Consider the following 18,948-nt stretch of genomic DNA (forward strand, 5'->3'; position numbering starts at 1 on the left):
AATGAAATGAATTCGACTCGAATAAAAACAAAGTTTAGGGCGGAGGTAGGCTGAGGTGTCCTTTTGGGAAAACCGATGCTTCGGACAGCTGCGGTAGTATCCCGGGGGTTACCTTCATCTGGTATCAGCTTGTATAAAAAACGTTTTTCAAAAATAATTAAAATTTTGACACAGACCTACCTATTTAATAAAAGAAAAGGTACATGTTTTTAAAATTCTTTTATTGAGCAGATAGATACAGTAAGCTTGAAATCTCCTGCATATCACATCATTTTACATTAAATGCTATGAAAAAAAAAATTAAAATAATTTTGCCTTGATTAAAAAACAGTAAAAATAGAAATTCACAGGGTTAAAACCAATATGTATTTATACTAATCTTTGAATATAAACATCATTTCCAAACCATGTAAAGATCAAATTCATCAAAAAAAGCTTTTCAAATATCCTGTTGTGTATACAAAACCTAAAAATGAAATTAAAAAGGCTTTTCCTCGGTCAGAGAAAACACCTCAAACTGTAAACAAGACAATCAGGCATCAGACATCTGTTACCAAAAGAGAAAAGGTAATAGATGAATTTTCGCTTAATTATTTTCTCGAAATTTCTAATTATTATAAGATCTTCCAAATAATCTATTATATTATAAAATCGCTATGAATTATATTTTTTTGCATATTCTTCAGTGAAGATAGAAACCAGATAGGTAGGTATGACAATGTATATAATTAGGAATGTGTAAAGTAACCAACATGATTTAATTTAATTTATGATAACAAACAAAATATAACATGAAAGCAAAATTCAAATTCATTTAAAAAATATGCACAACCTAAAAAAACCACTCTATATGACTTGACAATGCAACTTATGACAGATATTTTCACTTATGTTCTATGTTGTGTCGGGTTGCACAAACAAACTCGTCTCGACTGCAACACGATGAAATTTGTCAATGCGATTTTGATAGGATTCACAAAACACATGTAATTTAATGTACCTTCGCTCACAGCATGTGTGCAACAATTTTGATAAAAAAAATACCTATTGTCACATAAAAAATTTCACTCAATACGGGCTGCATGTCAAATATCAGCCATTTGTTTTGACTGGTGGCACCACTACCCCGGTGTGTGCACGGCAGTTTTACGAACATGTTGCAGTCCGATTTTGTATGTGCGACCAGGCTAATGGTTCCAATGAGGAAATGGATAGAAGTGGAGTCTAAATAAGTTTGGGGCATTTCACTGAGATCGAGTCTATATTCTTTCTTTACCATGCCATAAAAGATTACAATGATTTAACGATTATAACTGCCCCCGATAGTGATAAAAATGTAAACAGACAGATACAAAATGAACATTCAAAATGCTCTAACATATTTCTCTCAAAAGCATAGATTAGCCACTTATACATAACTCTCTCAGTAAGCTCCTCAATGATATGTGCCACACAAGGTACAATGCATGCTTTACATTTAAAAAAAATAGTCTTCTCATCAATTTGCACAGACATTTTATGAGGCCTGCTCATGCACACAATATCAGTCTCACAGTTACCAATATGACTTGTAATAGACAAAGTCATTTTGAAACTTTAAATTAATTATTATAAAAAATTGTATGACTTAAGAGATTAAAAAGATAATGCATATTATTGATGAGAATTAGAAGCCTCCTATTTGCCCGTTCCCAGCACCAAATTGGAATTCACCATTATTTTCTTCTGGAGCTACACCATTTTTCTGTGCGTCTTCTTCCGAGAAGAAAGTGTCCAGAATTTGAAGGGTCTTTTTGTAAATCTGTCGAATTAACAAATACATAATAAATAAATGAGGCAACTATGTATGTACATATTAAAATAAAAGTAAATGATCATTTCTTAGCATACCACTTATGAGGCTAAAATCAAAACTTTTTTTATGAGGTATGGTTGTTATCAATTCACCCAACTCATTGGGTCTTTGATCTGTGTCGAACCCACAGCCCACAGCTTTAGAGATACATACATATAACTCTCGGCTTCCCTAGGGCACAACTAGTGAAGAGGAATTGTATTGGCCACGCATCAAATATACAATAATATGATTAATGTAGTTGGTAATTAGTTTTAATATTTTTTATTATCAGATTAAAAGAAATGAGGGAAACATAAAATTAGTGGGATATTTGGTCATGTTATGAAACTCGCGCAATACCTACTGTCATATTCAATGAGTTCTTAAGGTATTCGCCATTTTTTACGTTCTTCTTAGCTCGTATTCTTATTTGTCCGGTGGTCCTTTGTCCGGTACAAATCTTGCAATCGATTTTTAACTAACTTCCCGACTATTCCCGATATATATGCCGACATTTGAAACTTTTAGAATATATCAGAACGCGATGCCAATGCATTTTTTAAATACTTTTAGCCATCTTTAAGTAGAATTGAATTCATTTTCAGTTCATTCTGTTTTGTATGACAAGTTATTTCGACACCATTATTGGTTGTTAGGGGTCTGGGGTAATAACAACTAAATTATTAATATGTACGTGCGTTACTATGGAAATCAATATGACATGTCAAGTACAAATTTTTTTGATCGTTTAAGCTAGTCAAGTCAAGTTTATATAATTCAACAGAAAATTTAAAAACGTTGTATATAAAAAGTTCTCTTTATCTTGTAATTATTATTTTGTTCTAATTTTACTAGTCATGTGCTTCTTCCTTGAAAATAATTGCTCACAAATATGTGTTCCGCCGAAAAGTGTTGACATGGCATGTTTATCAAGATAGGAATATTTTTTGCTGGGAAATCTTATAAAAGTTCAGTAAAGAGATACATAATAATATGTATGTCATATTATGACCATTTTTTTTCGAGTTGAATAGGTCTCTGATTACAAAATTTTTGTTAGAAAATTCTCAGGTAAATAAATGTATCCATGTTGACTGATGTAGTCACTAATATACTGATAGCTGCATATTTCACACTTATTTGGGCGGAAACACTGACTGTCCGGGGCCACGGGCTGTATACTGGTGTAGAGCAATAGTGAACATTAGTCATCAGACATGTTTTTTATTTCTTTGAAAATTTTGGACAATAAAAGAGCAGAATTAGATTATTACCTCTTCGTTTTGATGATGTTGAAGACCCTCAAGTTTGTCGAGATTTCCATCTTCCTCTATTGTGACGCATAATGTCTCTAACTCGCCTAATTCTTCAGCTCTCTGAAAGAGAAAAATCATTGTACATGTAATACTTATATAATATCAATACATATGGCTCTATCGGGTCACCATTACAGTAATGGGGGCTGATGATAATTATCGTGTACTCCATGTCAATGTTATTTGCTTTGTTGAAGAGAAAAAATCAAGTTTTTTAGTTAAATCTGTGTGTAGAATTTAGAAATTATTGTCTCACACCATAGAATTAACATATTACATTAATGTTCTCATCGTCCCATAAGACATTAATAACGATTTTATGATAAAAATGGTATGTTATCTGATATCTTTTTGTGTGACATAATATAACAAAACATTCTATGATAAAATAGAACATTCCACATTTTATAAAATGGAACATTCCAAATCAACTAATATTGACAACAGTATTATAACAAAATACTTTCAGGATAATTTTCTTTTGGAACAGATAAATACTAAGGCTAAAAAAATATTTTATTTATCTTACCCTAAGCAAATTGGCTAATCCATCAAGTACCACGACCGTGGTCTTATTATCGGGTCCATCAAGCAGGTTGAGGTAAGGTTTGAGGGCTCCGGCACCCAACAGGAAAGCCAGCTGCTGTGGAGACGCTTCCAATGTCATATTGGACACTGCCCACGCTGCCTCACGCTGGCATCTACAAATCGACACATTTACTTTCTATTTGTGTTGTAGCCAATTTATTGACCACATTCACTAACTAGGTGGAGCATAAATTTGTGAAAAAGTGAGGCTGAAAAAAACACTCATTACCGGTTAAATCAGCTACAACTCATTTCACATTATGGATTCACTGCAAACTTCAATATTTTCGCTAGCGTCCACAGGAAATTCTGTAACAAATACTCAAGACCGGAAAACAGGTAAGGCGAATTCCCATTTTGCCAGGCACCTCTTAGAGAATAGCCATACTGTAGTTCCTAGCGAAAGCCCTATACAGTAAAACCTCGTTAATACGAATTCCACGGGACCGAAAATCGAAAAAAAATTCGAATTATGAATTATAAAATGTATGGGGGAAAAATATTAAAATTTTGAAATTTTTTTTTTTTTGATTTTCTTTAATATCGGTAATGATCATAGATGTGCCTACCAAATTTCCGGTTCCGTGTGTTAATCGGTCATAAAATGTCAGGATTATTTTTATTACCTTCATAAAATAAGTAATTTATAATGTTTTAAGAAAAGTCTGTCACAATTTTCAATGACTGGCTCATGAAATAGTTTACTTTATTACAATTTATTGAATATTTTTATATGCCAGGACTCTGAAATACTTTCGAATAACGAAATTATAATTTATTAAAGGTATGGTTTTATATGAAAATAATGTTTAAGGGCCTTTTTTTCGCGAAAATTTCGAATTACGGCGAATTTCGAATTATCCGTGTTTTTATTAAGGAGGTTTTACTGTACATGCACATCTATATGATAAGGGTCATCGACTCAATCGCATGGAGCAAGTCAAGATAAACAAATATATCAAAAGTAACTCAAGGGAAGACCTTATTAATGTACATAGATGTTAACCTATACAATAGTCCGCTTTTTAAACTATTTTAATACTTGATCTACTTTACTTTAATCCCAAAAATATGGATAAGTACGTTTGTGTATGAATGTATAAATAATATGTACGAGACGGAACTCATAAAGTTCGGTGGATGTATGTGGAAACAAAGAACTAGGGACCGAGAAGAGTGGAAGGAGCTAGGGGAGGCCTTCATCCAGCAGTGGATCGACCCTGGCTGATGCTGATATATGTATGCAGGAATATAGGACCACGATGGCCAAGAGGTTGAGAGTGCGAGGATCGAATCCTGGGTCTGGCAAATACACATATTATTTTTTAATTTGTGTTTAGAGTCATAGTATTTATTCAATAGGTTGAGCAAGTGACTAACATCCATTTCCATACAATAATTAATAATAATACAAATAAAACCAGAAGGTTTATAAAAAAATTATATATTAATACTCAAGTAAGATAATAATATAAAATGTGATGCCACTGTAGTGAATGAGAAGAGTTGAGACGCAGATATTAAGATATTGACATATATATACCCTCTCACTCTATCACAACAGCCCAGAAGTGTTAACTTTACTAGTTATCTAAATACATAACTTCGTTGTAGTCGACCGTTCCGAAGATGGATTTATAGCCCAAAACATCTGTCGACGTAAATACCTCAATAAAGTAGACTTAACAAAAATAACTTTGTCTCAAAACCATTGTTATGCCTAACCCATGTTACAGATGGCATTATATTATGATGATGAGTGAAATTGAGAAATAGGCTATCCCGAAATGATTCTCAATATGTAATTGAATCATAATTATTCATGCAGGCAAGTTCAAAGATTCAACAGAACATAACGTGGGTATTCGTGGTATTACGGTATAGTCTACAAAAACACACACAGTCATATCTATAAAACTGGCGAAGATAATTTATGTTATAAGTCAAAAAGACATACATCAATTCAGAGAAAAGGCACTAAAGGGACTTAGTGCATTTGCTTCTCTCATTCTCAGGATATATTCACAAAATTCTGCGTGCGAAACTGCACTAAGTCATACTCAAAGCAATATCGCAGAAAGGAATTTGCCTTTTATATGTATAAAACAAGTTAAGACCGTCCAAACTTTCAAACTCGATTATCTCAAAACTAGTATTTTTGACTTAATGCTTATTCGCAGAATACCCAAGATAATATGCATGTGTTTTAGAGAGATTTATGAAATATTTAGATAAACAATCACAAATACATAAAATGTGTATGTTATTTGTATGAAAAACTGAAAATAAATATAGTGGCTGTTATAAACAAGCCGCCATGTTTCAATTCGAATATCCACCAAACAATAAAATAGTATTAATTTTGTTCTGGCTACCAAATCTGCTGCACTAAAATTCTAGAAATGCTAACATGCGTTTTATAGCTTTCATAAGGCTCTTTCTTCTTATAGTTCTCTCTTTGGACCCAATGGGTTAAACAGTGACAGATTGATAGTAACCAATCTACTTGTTGTACAGTATTTAGAATGGCTTAAGAGTCTCACCTGGGTTCAGGATGCGATAACACTTTGACGAGAGCAGGGAGGATATCAGCATCGATGACGCACTGAATCTGCGGCAGCGTACCAGCGAGAACGTTGCAAACGGCCCATGCCGCTTCTTTGACAATGGCAGAACGGTGGCTCTGCAACAGCCGTCTAAGCATAGGTAGGGCACCCGCCTCCAAGACAGCATCAGTCTTAAAGAAAAATCAATTTATATTTCAATATTATCACTCAAGAAAGAATGTTACATAGGGACAGCCAAATATCCAGGTTTTATACACGAATGATCACTTGTACATTAAAATAAAATTGTTCGAAGTTTGTAGTTTTCAGATCATTGTGTGAGAAAAGATTAAACATCCATAAGAATTATTGTGTGTATAATGAAATCCTTGTTTGAAAATATTAATTCAATGCATGGTAACGATGACGGATTCTATTGTGGCACCAATTTCTGATCATTAACATTACCCTCCACGATATTAACTGTTTGAACAGCGCATTTATATCAGGTTAGGACCGTATGCATGAGATTACCAAATTCTTTATAAGCTATTTAACCGATATTCCACCATATAGCGTATAGCACTGTTTGTGACGTAAGCAATCTGACGTCACACGTCATTCAAAATGACTGCTTCATCTGTCATTTTCAAATGTCATTTTAATAATGCATTCATTACAACAAACGTTTGCTTAAGGCTCTCGTTCATTTTGTAGACTCTGTAAAACATTTGCGAACTTTAAAAACAGTCCCTAGTCATGCTGTTTACAAAATACGTATAATTTTGATCCTTAGTCTATAATCTAGATAGTAGGTAACTGATACAATGCTATCGTATTTCGCTTACAAAAAGCAGTATTTCTCATGGAGAGATAAGATGGATTTACATAAGATTACGATAAAATGCCTCCGTTAAACGACCGCAAAGATAGGTACCTACTGCTGTATCTGGCATTAAAATATGCAATTGGAAGAATTGAAGCATTCTGCATTCTTCAAAATATTATAGTACCTACCTACCTAGTTAATTGTAAGATAACTGTAATAAACAAGGCAAAACTCTCAAATACACTGGTAATATCAATAGTGTCATACGGTGATTGGTAGGTATAAATGATAATATTATATATTACTAGCTGACCAGGCAAACGTTGTTCTGCCATATAAATTATTTCTAGTGAATATTTTGGTTGTTAAATAAAAAGTAACGAATGTAGATTTGTAAAAATGTATGTGGTTCATTTGGCATTAGCAGCAATGAGCCTACTTTGTGGTATACTTGACCTTTGATTTTGAACGTAGAATGGAATTGTTGACCATTTGCCGCAGTATTGTGAACTATTTCTGTTGCTCCGGACGAAGTCATTTGGAAGCATGAATTGAATGTGCGAATGGACTTCAGGAACAGGTTTGAATCTGGAACCGTGCCAATGAGCAAGCTGTTCAATGGTTCTGGTGGTATCTCAATTTCTGGTAGTTGCTCTTTTCCTGATGCGCAACACATCCCGGCTGACTCATGTTTGAATTTGAGCGCATGACAATGGGGACATTCTTTGTCCATAGCACCTGTTATGTGCCATTCAAATTTGTAACTGTTAGTGAGTCAGCCAGTGGATTCGACCGGCTGAAACATGTTAAATCTTGTTCATTTTTTTCTTAAGTTTGTTGCATCATCTCTATTGTTTCCTTCCTAGTAGTATTCCAGAATACAAAACACTCTTCAGTTGGACTCCTTACAGGAAACACGTATTGTACTTAGTAATATTCAACCTTGTATTAGTATACCAGTAATAATATGTTATGTGATTTTGTGTTATAAATCGGAAATAAAGGAAAACGTTAAATATAATTAATAATATCTTTTAATAATTCCAACCCATAACACACCAATCAGCACTTTCGGATGAGCGGAATATTCAATATCTGGCTCGTACTCGAATGCGAGACGAAGGAACGAAGCGGATGTAAATGTTCGATGTACTTGTTGGCGTTGTCGGTCATTTGCTCTGCGTGTGTTAACTACGAACCGGCGCGCTTGGCTCCGTTCCAATTGTCGTTGTTGATTTCGTTCAGCTCGTGCCTCTTGTGATTGAGATGCACGCAATTGCGACATGCTTACACGCACGTTTTTGTTATCTTGTTGGATTTGTTCGTCTGTTCTTTCTACTCTACTATTTCGCATGTTTGTTGCTTTATTCGTTCGACGGCCCAAATGGCCCCCCTTGCGTCTTGCTGGCATTGTGCACTGTAATACACGCACATAAAAATAGATAAATTAAAATAAATCGTACAAAATTTTGCACGCACTGCGTTGTGATTTGCCGAATGAAATGTCAAAATGACGCGACGCTTCTCTTGAATTCTTCTCGGACGTAGTGCCATCTGTCATTCAACAACATAAATAATTTCGTTCTGTTTGAAATACGAACGACGGTTAAATTTGTTCATACAAAATTAATAAAATTGCGAATAAAAAATGGGAGAATGGGGGTTCGAAAGTGAAAATTTGAGGTTATAGGTATTTTTTTATGCCAAATAATAAAAAAAATACAAAAAAAAAATTGTCAAAAAAATAAAAGAAAATTTTTCTGGATAGAGATACCCTAATCACCTAGCGGTATGAAATATACTTGTTGACCTATTCTCATACCTAACAAATATACATAAAAAAATTCATAAAAATCGGTAGAGCCATTTCGGAGGAGTTCGACCACAAACATCGTGACACGAGATTTTTATATATATAGAGATTACATATTATTATCTAAATCCATTTTCATTGCAGTCATTTATTCTTATTCCGTTTTGACATCGCATAATAGAAGTGAAGTTAGTCATAATATAACTGTATGTATTGCCACCAAATGGAAATGTTTATTGGGAATACTCTATCCTTTTGTACAGTAGAATTATAAAATAAATGTGATAAAATAACTGATAAATTATTTAAAGTTCATAATAATTAATCATTTATAAGTATTAAATTTATATGGTACCGTTCGCACAGTTTCAGACACATTTACAATTTCAAAATTTTAAATTAATGGTCGGGGAATGAAATTTTATAAGTTTGCCATTATATGGACGCCATGACAAATTATGACGTCCCTAAACAATGGATTACATTTGCACTCATGCATACAAATGAGCAATATTTAGCCTATAAAGTATTTGGGAATCTCATGCATTCAACCCTTAGTAATCAGTTTCAAAAATACGCAGCAATTAAACATATTGGTAGATTGCTGATTGCGGGTGGCAAATTAAGGAAGAAATGCAAATAATAGAACATAACAGAAGATCACGTGGAGTTTTTCTGTGGTGTTAATAGATTTTGTGGATGTGTATATCAGAATTCGCAAGTTTATGTAAGAATTTAAAAGAACAAAATATTATTAAAATGTAGAAATATGTAATGAATTCACATCATCAAATTTGAAACTAAAAATAATAAGTAATGATACTTTGCCTAGGTATGTGACTGGGTAGCTGTGTCTAATTTGAGATTTGAGAAACTGCATGATAAATATGCTCACGCATACCAATAACCCTGGTATTTTTTTAGGATGCCGTGCAATAATCTTAATTAATTAATAAAGTGCACCGTGAAATGAAAAAGTTTAAAACTGCACTAGGACAAAAATAATTGCATTAATCAAATCCAGACCAATATAATACACAAACAAGCAAATTTGTGTTCATAAGTAGGTGTAGGTACATGCATCTCTTCTAAGCGTTAAGTCCGATGATCGCACAAGTAAAACAACTAACATTTGATTACCTAAATAAAATCACACCATTAGATACGAGGGTGGGTCAATAATTCCTTAGAAAAAAGCATTAAAACAGTTTTTATTTTTGTATTTTTTTTTATTTCTCAACATAATCTCCTTGGAGCTCAATACACTTGGTTAGACGTTTCTCAATTTTTTTTAAACCGTCAGAAAAATAAGTTTTCGGAAGGTCCTCAAAATAAGCATTTGTCCGATCGATGACTTCTTCATTTGAACCATTGATCGTAAACATGTGTGAACACGGGTATTGTCCTGATGAAAGAGGATTTTTTTCCTGTTTAAATGAGGCAGTTTTTCTTCAATTTTGTTTTTTAGCTGGTCCAATAAAGATGCATAATAATCCCCTGTTATTGTTTTTCCTTTTTCCAAATAGTCAACGAAAATAGTTCCACGTGCATCCCAAAATACAGTAGCCATAACCTTACCAGCTGATTTTACGGTTTTCGCCTTCTTTGGACATGGTTTGCCTTCGCAATCCACTGCTTTGACTGTTCTTTCGTCTCGGGAGTATAGTGGTGTATCCATGTTTCATCTACAGTCACAAAGCGATGAAAAAATTCATCCGGATTGCGTTGCATGAGCGACAACAGGGCTTTAGAGGCCACCACCCTATTGCGTTTATTGTCGACTGTGAGCAAACGCGGCACCCATCTTGCAGAAACTTTTTTCATGCCCAATTTGTCATGTAAAATAGAAATGACGCTACCTTTTGAGATCCCTGTAACCTCAATTATCTCACTCAACTTTAATCTTCGGTCACTTAACACCATATCGTGGATTTTATTGATCATTTCTGGTGTAGTCACCTCTACAGGACGTCCTGAGCGTGGTTCATCCTTTGTTGATGTACGACCACGTTTAAATTCATTTAACCAGTTATAAATAGTTGCAAGTGAAGGAGCAGATATGCCGTGAACTAAATCCAACTCATTTTTTATTTCCTTTGCTGTTAACCCTTTTATATTAAAATGTTTAATAACAGCTCTAAACTCAATTTTCTCCATTTTTGTAAACAAGCAAATTTTTTTTTAAATGTACGAAAATAAAAAACAACAACCCGACCAATCTGATTGAAACTTCGCAGCATACTGAATCGGTAGTGCCGCTGCATGAAAACAAACCGCTTACAGTACTAGTCGCGCCACCTGTCGGCTTTTCTAAGGACTTATTGACCCACCCTCGTATCATGGTCAGATTTGATTGTTTCACTGAATACCTATAACAGAGCAATATTTACCTGTACATCGGTTCCAGTAACCATATTTCCTAATGCCCTCAATGCGGGGGTCTGAACAAGGGCTTCCGGGTGAGCCAGAAGAGGAACTAAATACGGCAGCACATTCGCCTTCTGAACTGCCCCGATTCTTTCGTTGACACCATCAGTCAGATATGACAACGCCCAGCATGCATCAGCTACCATGAAAAAAAATAACATCAGTAACACAGTAGTTTTAGATATCACAAACTTCATCACTCTGAGACTGTTGACTCTGAGGATTGTATGTTGTATACTCGATAATTCATAAATGTAATTGAATATGCGAAGCTGATGACGTGGTTCAGACAAGTCCCTCAGTAAATGTTTCTTTGGTTACTATCTTAGCATGAAGTTCAATTGTTTTGACAGAAAACTGTACATGGACTAACGTACACCGAGCGAGAGAAAGCAATACAATATTGCCAATACAGTAAAGCATCGTTAATACTGTTAATTCTAAATTTCCTGTAAATTCAAATTTTGACGAAAATTCATTAAAATCTATATCAAGCATTTCAAATAATTATACAAAATTGGTAAAAAAAACTGTTTATTTAATTTAATGTATATTTAAAAATTGAGAATAATTTTTTGATTTTCTGTCCTGTCGGTTTCGAATTGACGTGGTTTTACTATAAAAATACAGTCTATAATATCAACGTAACAGATCAATTAAGCCTGCCTAATTTTGGAAAAGGTTAAATTGTTTCACCATACCTGTCATCGTATAATATATCACAATAAAACATTTACAGTTTGCCGGTTTTAACAGCTAGCTTGACATAGTTCATTACATGGTGACCCATAATATTGTTACAAACGTTTGGTGATTGTGATACAATCAAAAATCTCACCTAATATATCTTTATCTCCGTTCTCGAGCAACACAGCTAGAGTGGGCAGGGCTGGCTTGACAGCGTCAAAATCGACCGACGGGTTCTTATTCCTGCAGAGGTTGCTGAGAGTCCACACAGCAGTCCTGGGCAAGGAACCAGCTAGAGATTGAGACGAGTTGAGAGCATCTAGCAAGGGTTTGAGGCCTCCTTCCGCCAGCACCATGTCTCTAGCCCAGGATCCTTCACCGGCAATGTTTCCCAGCGCCCACAAAGCTTGCTCACGGACCGACACAATTCGGGACGACACCAACCTGATTAGAGGACCGATTGCGCCGGCCTAAAATATATCGTAACATATTGTAATAACATCCTCACGTAATCTAATGAAAATAGTGTCATTATAATAAAATAATTAATTACTTCTACGACTGCTGTGGTTTGCTGCGATGTTCCAGAGGCAATGTTGGTAAGAGCCCACGATGCTTCAAATTGGAGATCGGTACTGAAACAAATATCAACTAATGAAAAATAATTACTACAAGATAAAAAGAACTTTTTATATACCATGTTTTTAAATTTTCTGTTGAATCATATAAACTTGACAAGTCTATGTATTAATAAATACTTTTTTTTGTACTTGATAGAAATACTGAATAAATATAGAATACTGAAATGTCATTTTGACATTTCATATTGATTTCCATAGTAAGTCACGTATATATTAATAATTTAGTTGCTAGGACTGGACACACAAGAAAAAATTTGTACTGGACAAACAAGAATACAAGCTAATAATGAGCTAAACGTGGTAATAATAAAACAAGATACCTAATGTTAGGACTGGGCGAATCCAATATTGACATTTTGCAGTGGAATGGTGTTTATTTAAAGATGACGATTATAACGTCTACAATAATTATAAAAATGTAAATTTATTTATGCAAGCCAAAAACAGAGTTCGAATGCTCAGGTAAGCGGCAAGTGATGTCAACATGTAAACATCAACCCCTCTCAGACATCGCTAGCTTTCTCTTTACCCGAATGCCATTGCCTGCTGATGTCCGTGCGATCTTTCTCAGAAATGGCTCACTGGCAGACATTCAGGAAAAGGTATGTTACAATCCCACAGCTAATCCAATTTGGACAAAAACATAAAATATATCTTACTCAATCTTAATATTATTACATACATAATAAATAAGAGCTAACTCTCGGTTATAAGATCACCTGACTGATCCCCGAAAGGAAATCAATAGTGTATGTCACTGCAAACATAATATCTGTACCTCAGAGGCAGACGGATGCAACTCCATTTTTGGGGAAAATGATTTTTTTTAAGAATCGTCATGCTAAAGGCTTTATTTATTAGAGGCAGAGTAATGGAAGTCCTAGTCCAAGATATGCATAGAATAAAGATGCAAGTGCCATACCTACCTTAGAGGCAGAAGGATGCAAATCCACTAAGATAAAATTCTATCAAACCGTCTGCAATATGTACTAGACGAGAACGAGCTTTAGAGGAGGATACAGCACTATGGACCATATTATCCAAGTCATAAGAGAAATCAGAGCGGTAACAGGAATACAAGCTGCCGCTATCCATGGGTTTTATAGACTATGAGAAAGCGTTCGATTCCATAAAGAAATTTTCAATACTCGATGCACTCAGAAATCAAGGAATCCTCGGGCGTTATATAAATATTTTCAATAATACATACAGTAGCGCAACAACATCTCCATAAACCATCGCGCATTTCCTATCAGCAAAAGAGTCCGACAAGGTGATACAATCTCACCTAAACTATTTACAGCTACATTTGAAGACTTATTTCGACAACTTGACTGGAATGACACGGGTCCCCATAAATGGAGAATACGTGAGTCATCTACGCTTTGCCGATAACAATAAATAGTAGTTTGCAAGACTCAGAAGGCCTCCAAAGCAGAATGCAGTAACTCGCTGGAGTAAGCAACAAAGTAGGCTTGAAAATAAATGTATCAAAGAATAAACTCATGTTCAACTGCTTTGCGGGCCAAAAAGAGATCCTCATCAATGGCATTCAGCTCGAACAGGTGAAAAACTACATCTATCTGGCACAATAAGTGTCTATAGATGGATGTATATTTGATGAAATTGTTTGCAGAGTAAAGCTAGGCTGGAGTGCTTTTGGCCGCCAGAATAATTTCTTCGAAAATGCCTAAATTGCAAAATGGTCAACCAGTGTGTACTTCCCGTAACCACATGCGTGTGAAACATTGAGCCTAAGTAAAATAGAGATCCAGAAACTTAGAGTAGCACAACGTGGTATGGAAAGGTGCATGCTGGGCATAACGCAAAAGGACAAAAGAAGGAATGAGTGAATAAGGGAACAGACAAGGATTAATGATGTGATAGAGTTTGCTAAAAACCTCAAATGGAAATGGGCTGGAACATGGCTCGAAGAAAGGACAATCGTTGGACAAATTTAGTTATCCAGTGGTATCCAAGAGGTAAAAATCATCCGCAAGGTAGACCTAGAGGCCGCTGGATCGATGAAATGATAAAGTTCTGCGGAAAAACTTGGCAACGCAACGCACAGGAACGAGAGAAGTGGAATCAGCTTGGAGATTAGCGAGGCCTTCATCCAGCAGTAAATAGATTCAGGCTGGTGATGATGATGATGACATAATAAAAATTAAAAAAAAAATGCTTTGCTTTGTTATATATTTATACCTATATTTTTTTTTTACTTATAAATTGTTTTATTTTGGCTAGGTAAATAAGATACAAATCCACATTAGCAAAATATCTTTAGAGGAAGAAAGATGCAAATCCACACTACGTTTTTTATTTTATTTTTTTTAGATATAAAATTGTATTATATTTATTCCTTTCTTACATATTCCAGAAGTACTTTAATTGAATTAGAATAAAAAAAATAATGATCATTCTATGTATATTTACTTAGAAGTTATGAGTATTCGTTTAAAATAAAAATTGTTTTTTGGCTCTCCTGAACAATTGGGTATTTGGATTTGCATCCGTCTGCCTCTGAGGTACAGATATAATGTAATCAAACTGATGACTAATTCGATATATGAGGCGTCTAATTCTAAAAAGCAATAAGTCCACATTTGGTCAAAATGATGAAAAAAATACGCACGTAATCTTTGTATAATTTTACTCAATATGTATTGATCTATAAATTCCAAAACGCGACAAAACCCTACGAAAAAAAATATTTTAAGTCTCGATTTATTACAAAAAGCGCCAAGTCTGCGTTTCATATTATTTAAAGCTTGGTTGATTTCGCGGGTGTTGAAGTCGACCAATAAGGGAATGTTCAATATTGGAAATGGCGTCTCTCATGCTGTAGCATCCGGTAAACTCATGACAGTGCCACGGAAATATGTGCCTTATGCGTAATAAATTTAAAAGTGAGGTGCAAGTAGCGCTACGTCCAATTTTATTTTGCCTATATTTATTACATTTAAGAGTTTATCGGCTGAAACAATTTGCCATTTGGTTCTAATTTCGACATAGAATACAATGGAAAAAAAAATCTCATGTTAAAAAAAATTATTGAAGCTTGATTGTTTGTTGTTTCCCGCAAATTGTGGACCTGTCGCTTTTTGTAATTACACACCTCATATACAGTGATTTCTTGCGAAAGTTTCAAATTAAACTTCAACACAGGGTTTTTTGTTTGAAATTTAAGTAGCGCAAAGTAAATAAATGATTTTTAATTCAATGATTGACTGTATTCTTTATATGCCCTCACCAATCATCGCACTGCAGAAGTTCGATGAGCCTCGGCAGGCACCCGGTGTTGATGAAGATATCAATGGGTGGGTTTTGTTCTCGGGAAAGGGTTTTACGTGCCGATCTCGCACCCGTCAGTTGCTTCACACGCTCTGAACTGTTCAATGCTGGAAGAAATACAATCATCTTTTTAAAAATACAGATCATAAATTGTATACATTGTACACTCCGTGAAGTGAAATGGTTCTCATTTGAATTAAGAACAAATTCACATTGTATTAAGAGGCCATCTTCCAGGTGTGGAAAGAGCATTTTTCTTTTCTAAGGTGTTATTGAAATATAAGAAGTCAGGTGTTTATTTCGTATTTCCTCAATCCATATCCCAGCAGGTTTATTAGAAAATAACACTTAACTCATGTAAAATTGTGTTAAAAATGTGTTCATTATGACACCTCGAAAATAATACTTTTAGCTGTGATTTTTTGGTTTTGCCATATTATATTGTGACGTTAGCGACGGCACATAAAACAAACACGACATGGCACGACCTTACCCGAAGCATGCACGAGTATGTGTACATTAAAAATTTCTTTTTTCAAAACTAAACATTCCTATCAAAAGTGTTTCTAAAATCGGTGTCAGTCAGGGTTGGTTTTGTCTTCAAATCAGCTTTGCTTATAATGAAGAGAAAATGATTACATTCCGAAACTGTAATTGGACATTGGATGCAATCAAAGAATAATTTGAAATAACCATATCAATACAATATAAAAGTTTTGGAATGCACACATCTATAGCATGGAAGAAACTAGATTCCCACACATTATGATGCATGGCCGACTTGCTGGCTGCTGTCCTCTTGGCAAATCTCCCAAAAGATGGAAGGATAGCTGGGATTCGCGTAAATCTAAATAAAAAAGACCTAAAAGTTGGTTTATAACAGGAATAAGAATGATAGTGATTTTAGTATTCTTACCTGATACAATATCATCAATGTTCATCAACTGCTCGGGGCTTGGAGGGCATTCATTTGAATTGGGGGGCGAAAGAGGTTCATCCAGTTCTCCGTCGCCCAGGGCGCGTCTCTTCTGCAGCTGGTCATCTCGGTTGGCGCGACGTAAGGTCACACTCTGTTCAATACGCTTACGTCGGAGATCCTGCGTGACAAAAAATAATTAAGAAGGTAAAATCAATTAAATGTATTCATCTTAGATTGGCCTGAAAGTCTTTGTGAAGAGAATAACTACAATGAAACCCTGGTTTGCCGTTTTTGAAGGAACTGACAAAAAATAACATGTTTTATTAAAAATTATACAAATTGGTTTGGTGCATGTGTTCTTTAACCTTTTCGAGAATCTTCTTCTTCTTTCTAGCAATTGAAAATCTTCATTTATTGCGAACAGACCTCATTGCATTCTAAGATAATCAATAACTAGTACTACCATTGTAATTCACAATTCAGTGCCACGGCCTGTAGATAGTAGTCAGCCTTGACCACAGGTGTAAACAAAAAAGTTGAAAAACAAAACAAATAAATTGATCAGCAACATGAGATCGGAACATTCAAGCCAGAATGCAGAATGACGGACAAATTCTACCCCTAATTGGATAAAATAAAAGATCGCCCACAAGTCGTGCCCTGCAATCTTGGCATTGCAGCCGTTTTTATAAATAGAAACGTACCACGCACGTCTGCAATTAATTTCAATGATTGCCATGTGTGTAATTGAATATGATGAAAAAAATAGAATTTTTAATTTTAATATTTTAAATGTAAACTGGGAATTAAGCGTAGATACTAAAAATAAGACAGAATGCTGAGAATATCTTCAGAACAGCTTTAAGATCACTAGAGACAACACTTCAGAAAGAGATCTCACTATCCGACTGGAGCAGTACTTAGTCTATACAATGCAGATTTTTTGGGACTTTTCATGCTGTACTCAATCAGAACAATCTAAGGTCAGAACCAATTGCCACCTTATGAAAACTCAGACCAATCGTATACTGAGAACAAAAAAAGACTATGCAGCGTCGTTACATCTAAGGCGAAAATTCAATGTTGGAACTGGCTCGGTAACCTGCTACGGATGCCTTAAGAATCTCAACCTGCCCTTCTTTGCCTTAAAGCCACTGGAAGGCCGCTATTTACTATCCATGGGGTGTATACAACGGAGTTAAGGAATGCTGAGATCACATGGTAAGACGAAATAATTTCTGGTGGCAGCGTGTGGAGTATCATAATAATATGCTTCACATAACAGACATAGGTACATATATAGGAAAGAAATCAACAGATAAAAAGAATGAACAGGTTAAGGTTTTGAACAACTACAGTAATCATCTGAAGTAGAAAGATGACTTATTCATTACTGTGGAAATAAATCGATAAACACGATTTCATATCATGAAATAGGTAGGTACTAAGGTAGTAAGTATCTAGGTACTTATTAATTTTTATATTACTTATTACATTTCCGTGTGATACCTATACAATTAAATTTTTCATTGGTAGACTAGGTATGGTAGCTGGGTAATTATTGCAAGTAGGTACCCAACTAACAAAGACAATGTGAGCGTTAAAAAAATAAGATAAAAAATATGTACGTAGGTACCCATCATGCAACATAAAGAAGCCTAAACACGTATCTGTTTGTGCATGCTCATAGTCATGGCCAAAATACAGTAATTGGAATTTCCAAAATCTGTCAGAGATACTTTGATGTGCATAAAAGAGATTATTAAAAAACTTACATGTTAAAATTCAAAATGACCTTACCTGCGATCCTTTCACGGTGCTTTTAAAAGCTGTCAATCGCGACACATGCTGATTATCTGACATTCTCCAGATATTACTTATTATTTAATTAGAAGGAAAGTGGAATTTTAATACTTAGAAAGTATATATTAACCGAACAGATGAATTCGAACAATGCGAATTATAGAAACAGAAACCAGGAAAGTCAAGTCGCCGGTCAAATGTGCCAAATTTGAAATACAACGGTCGTTCGGTGTTACCCATCAAAATCA

The 18,948-nt window shown here is 34.8% G+C and overlaps 1 protein-coding gene across 1 annotated transcript; it reads right to left on the reverse strand.

Annotated features, from left to right (window-relative positions):
- Nucleotides 1–201: 201 nt before the first annotated feature.
- LOC147077758 (importin subunit alpha-1-like) lies at nt 202–18,920 on the reverse strand. Its single transcript, XM_085960774.1, has 10 exons — nt 18,698–18,920; nt 16,895–17,075; nt 15,938–16,085; nt 12,597–12,678; nt 12,195–12,513; nt 11,320–11,495; nt 6,285–6,478; nt 3,683–3,854; nt 3,112–3,213; nt 202–1,801 (listed from the first exon to the last, which is right to left on the reverse strand). Exons 1-10 carry the CDS (start codon nt 18,758–18,760, stop codon nt 1,667–1,669), a joined length of 1,572 nt encoding a protein of 523 aa, XP_085816900.1. The 5' UTR covers nt 18,761–18,920; the 3' UTR covers nt 202–1,666.
- Nucleotides 18,921–18,948: the final 28 nt, after the last annotated feature.

The sequence above is a fragment of the Rhyacophila brunnea genome, unplaced genomic scaffold, assembly GCF_057557595.1.
Source record: "Rhyacophila brunnea isolate RB1 unplaced genomic scaffold, BYU_Rbru_1.0 scaffold_12, whole genome shotgun sequence".
NCBI lineage: Eukaryota > Metazoa > Arthropoda > Insecta > Trichoptera > Rhyacophilidae > Rhyacophila > Rhyacophila brunnea.

Excerpts from the sequence above, each read along its gene's own strand:
- LOC147077758 (XM_085960774.1), bottom strand. The coding sequence starts at position 18,760 with ATGTCAGATAATCAGCATGTGTCGCGATTGACAGCTTTTAAAAGCACC. Across the intron at positions 17,076-18,697 it reads GCACCGTGAAAGGATCGCAG|GATCTCCGACGTAAGCGTAT; the intron begins GTAAGGTCATTT and ends TTTGTCACGCAG. Across the intron at positions 3,214-3,682 it reads GATTAGCCAATTTGCTTAGG|AGAGCTGAAGAATTAGGCGA; the intron begins GTAAGATAAATA and ends TTTCTCTTTCAG.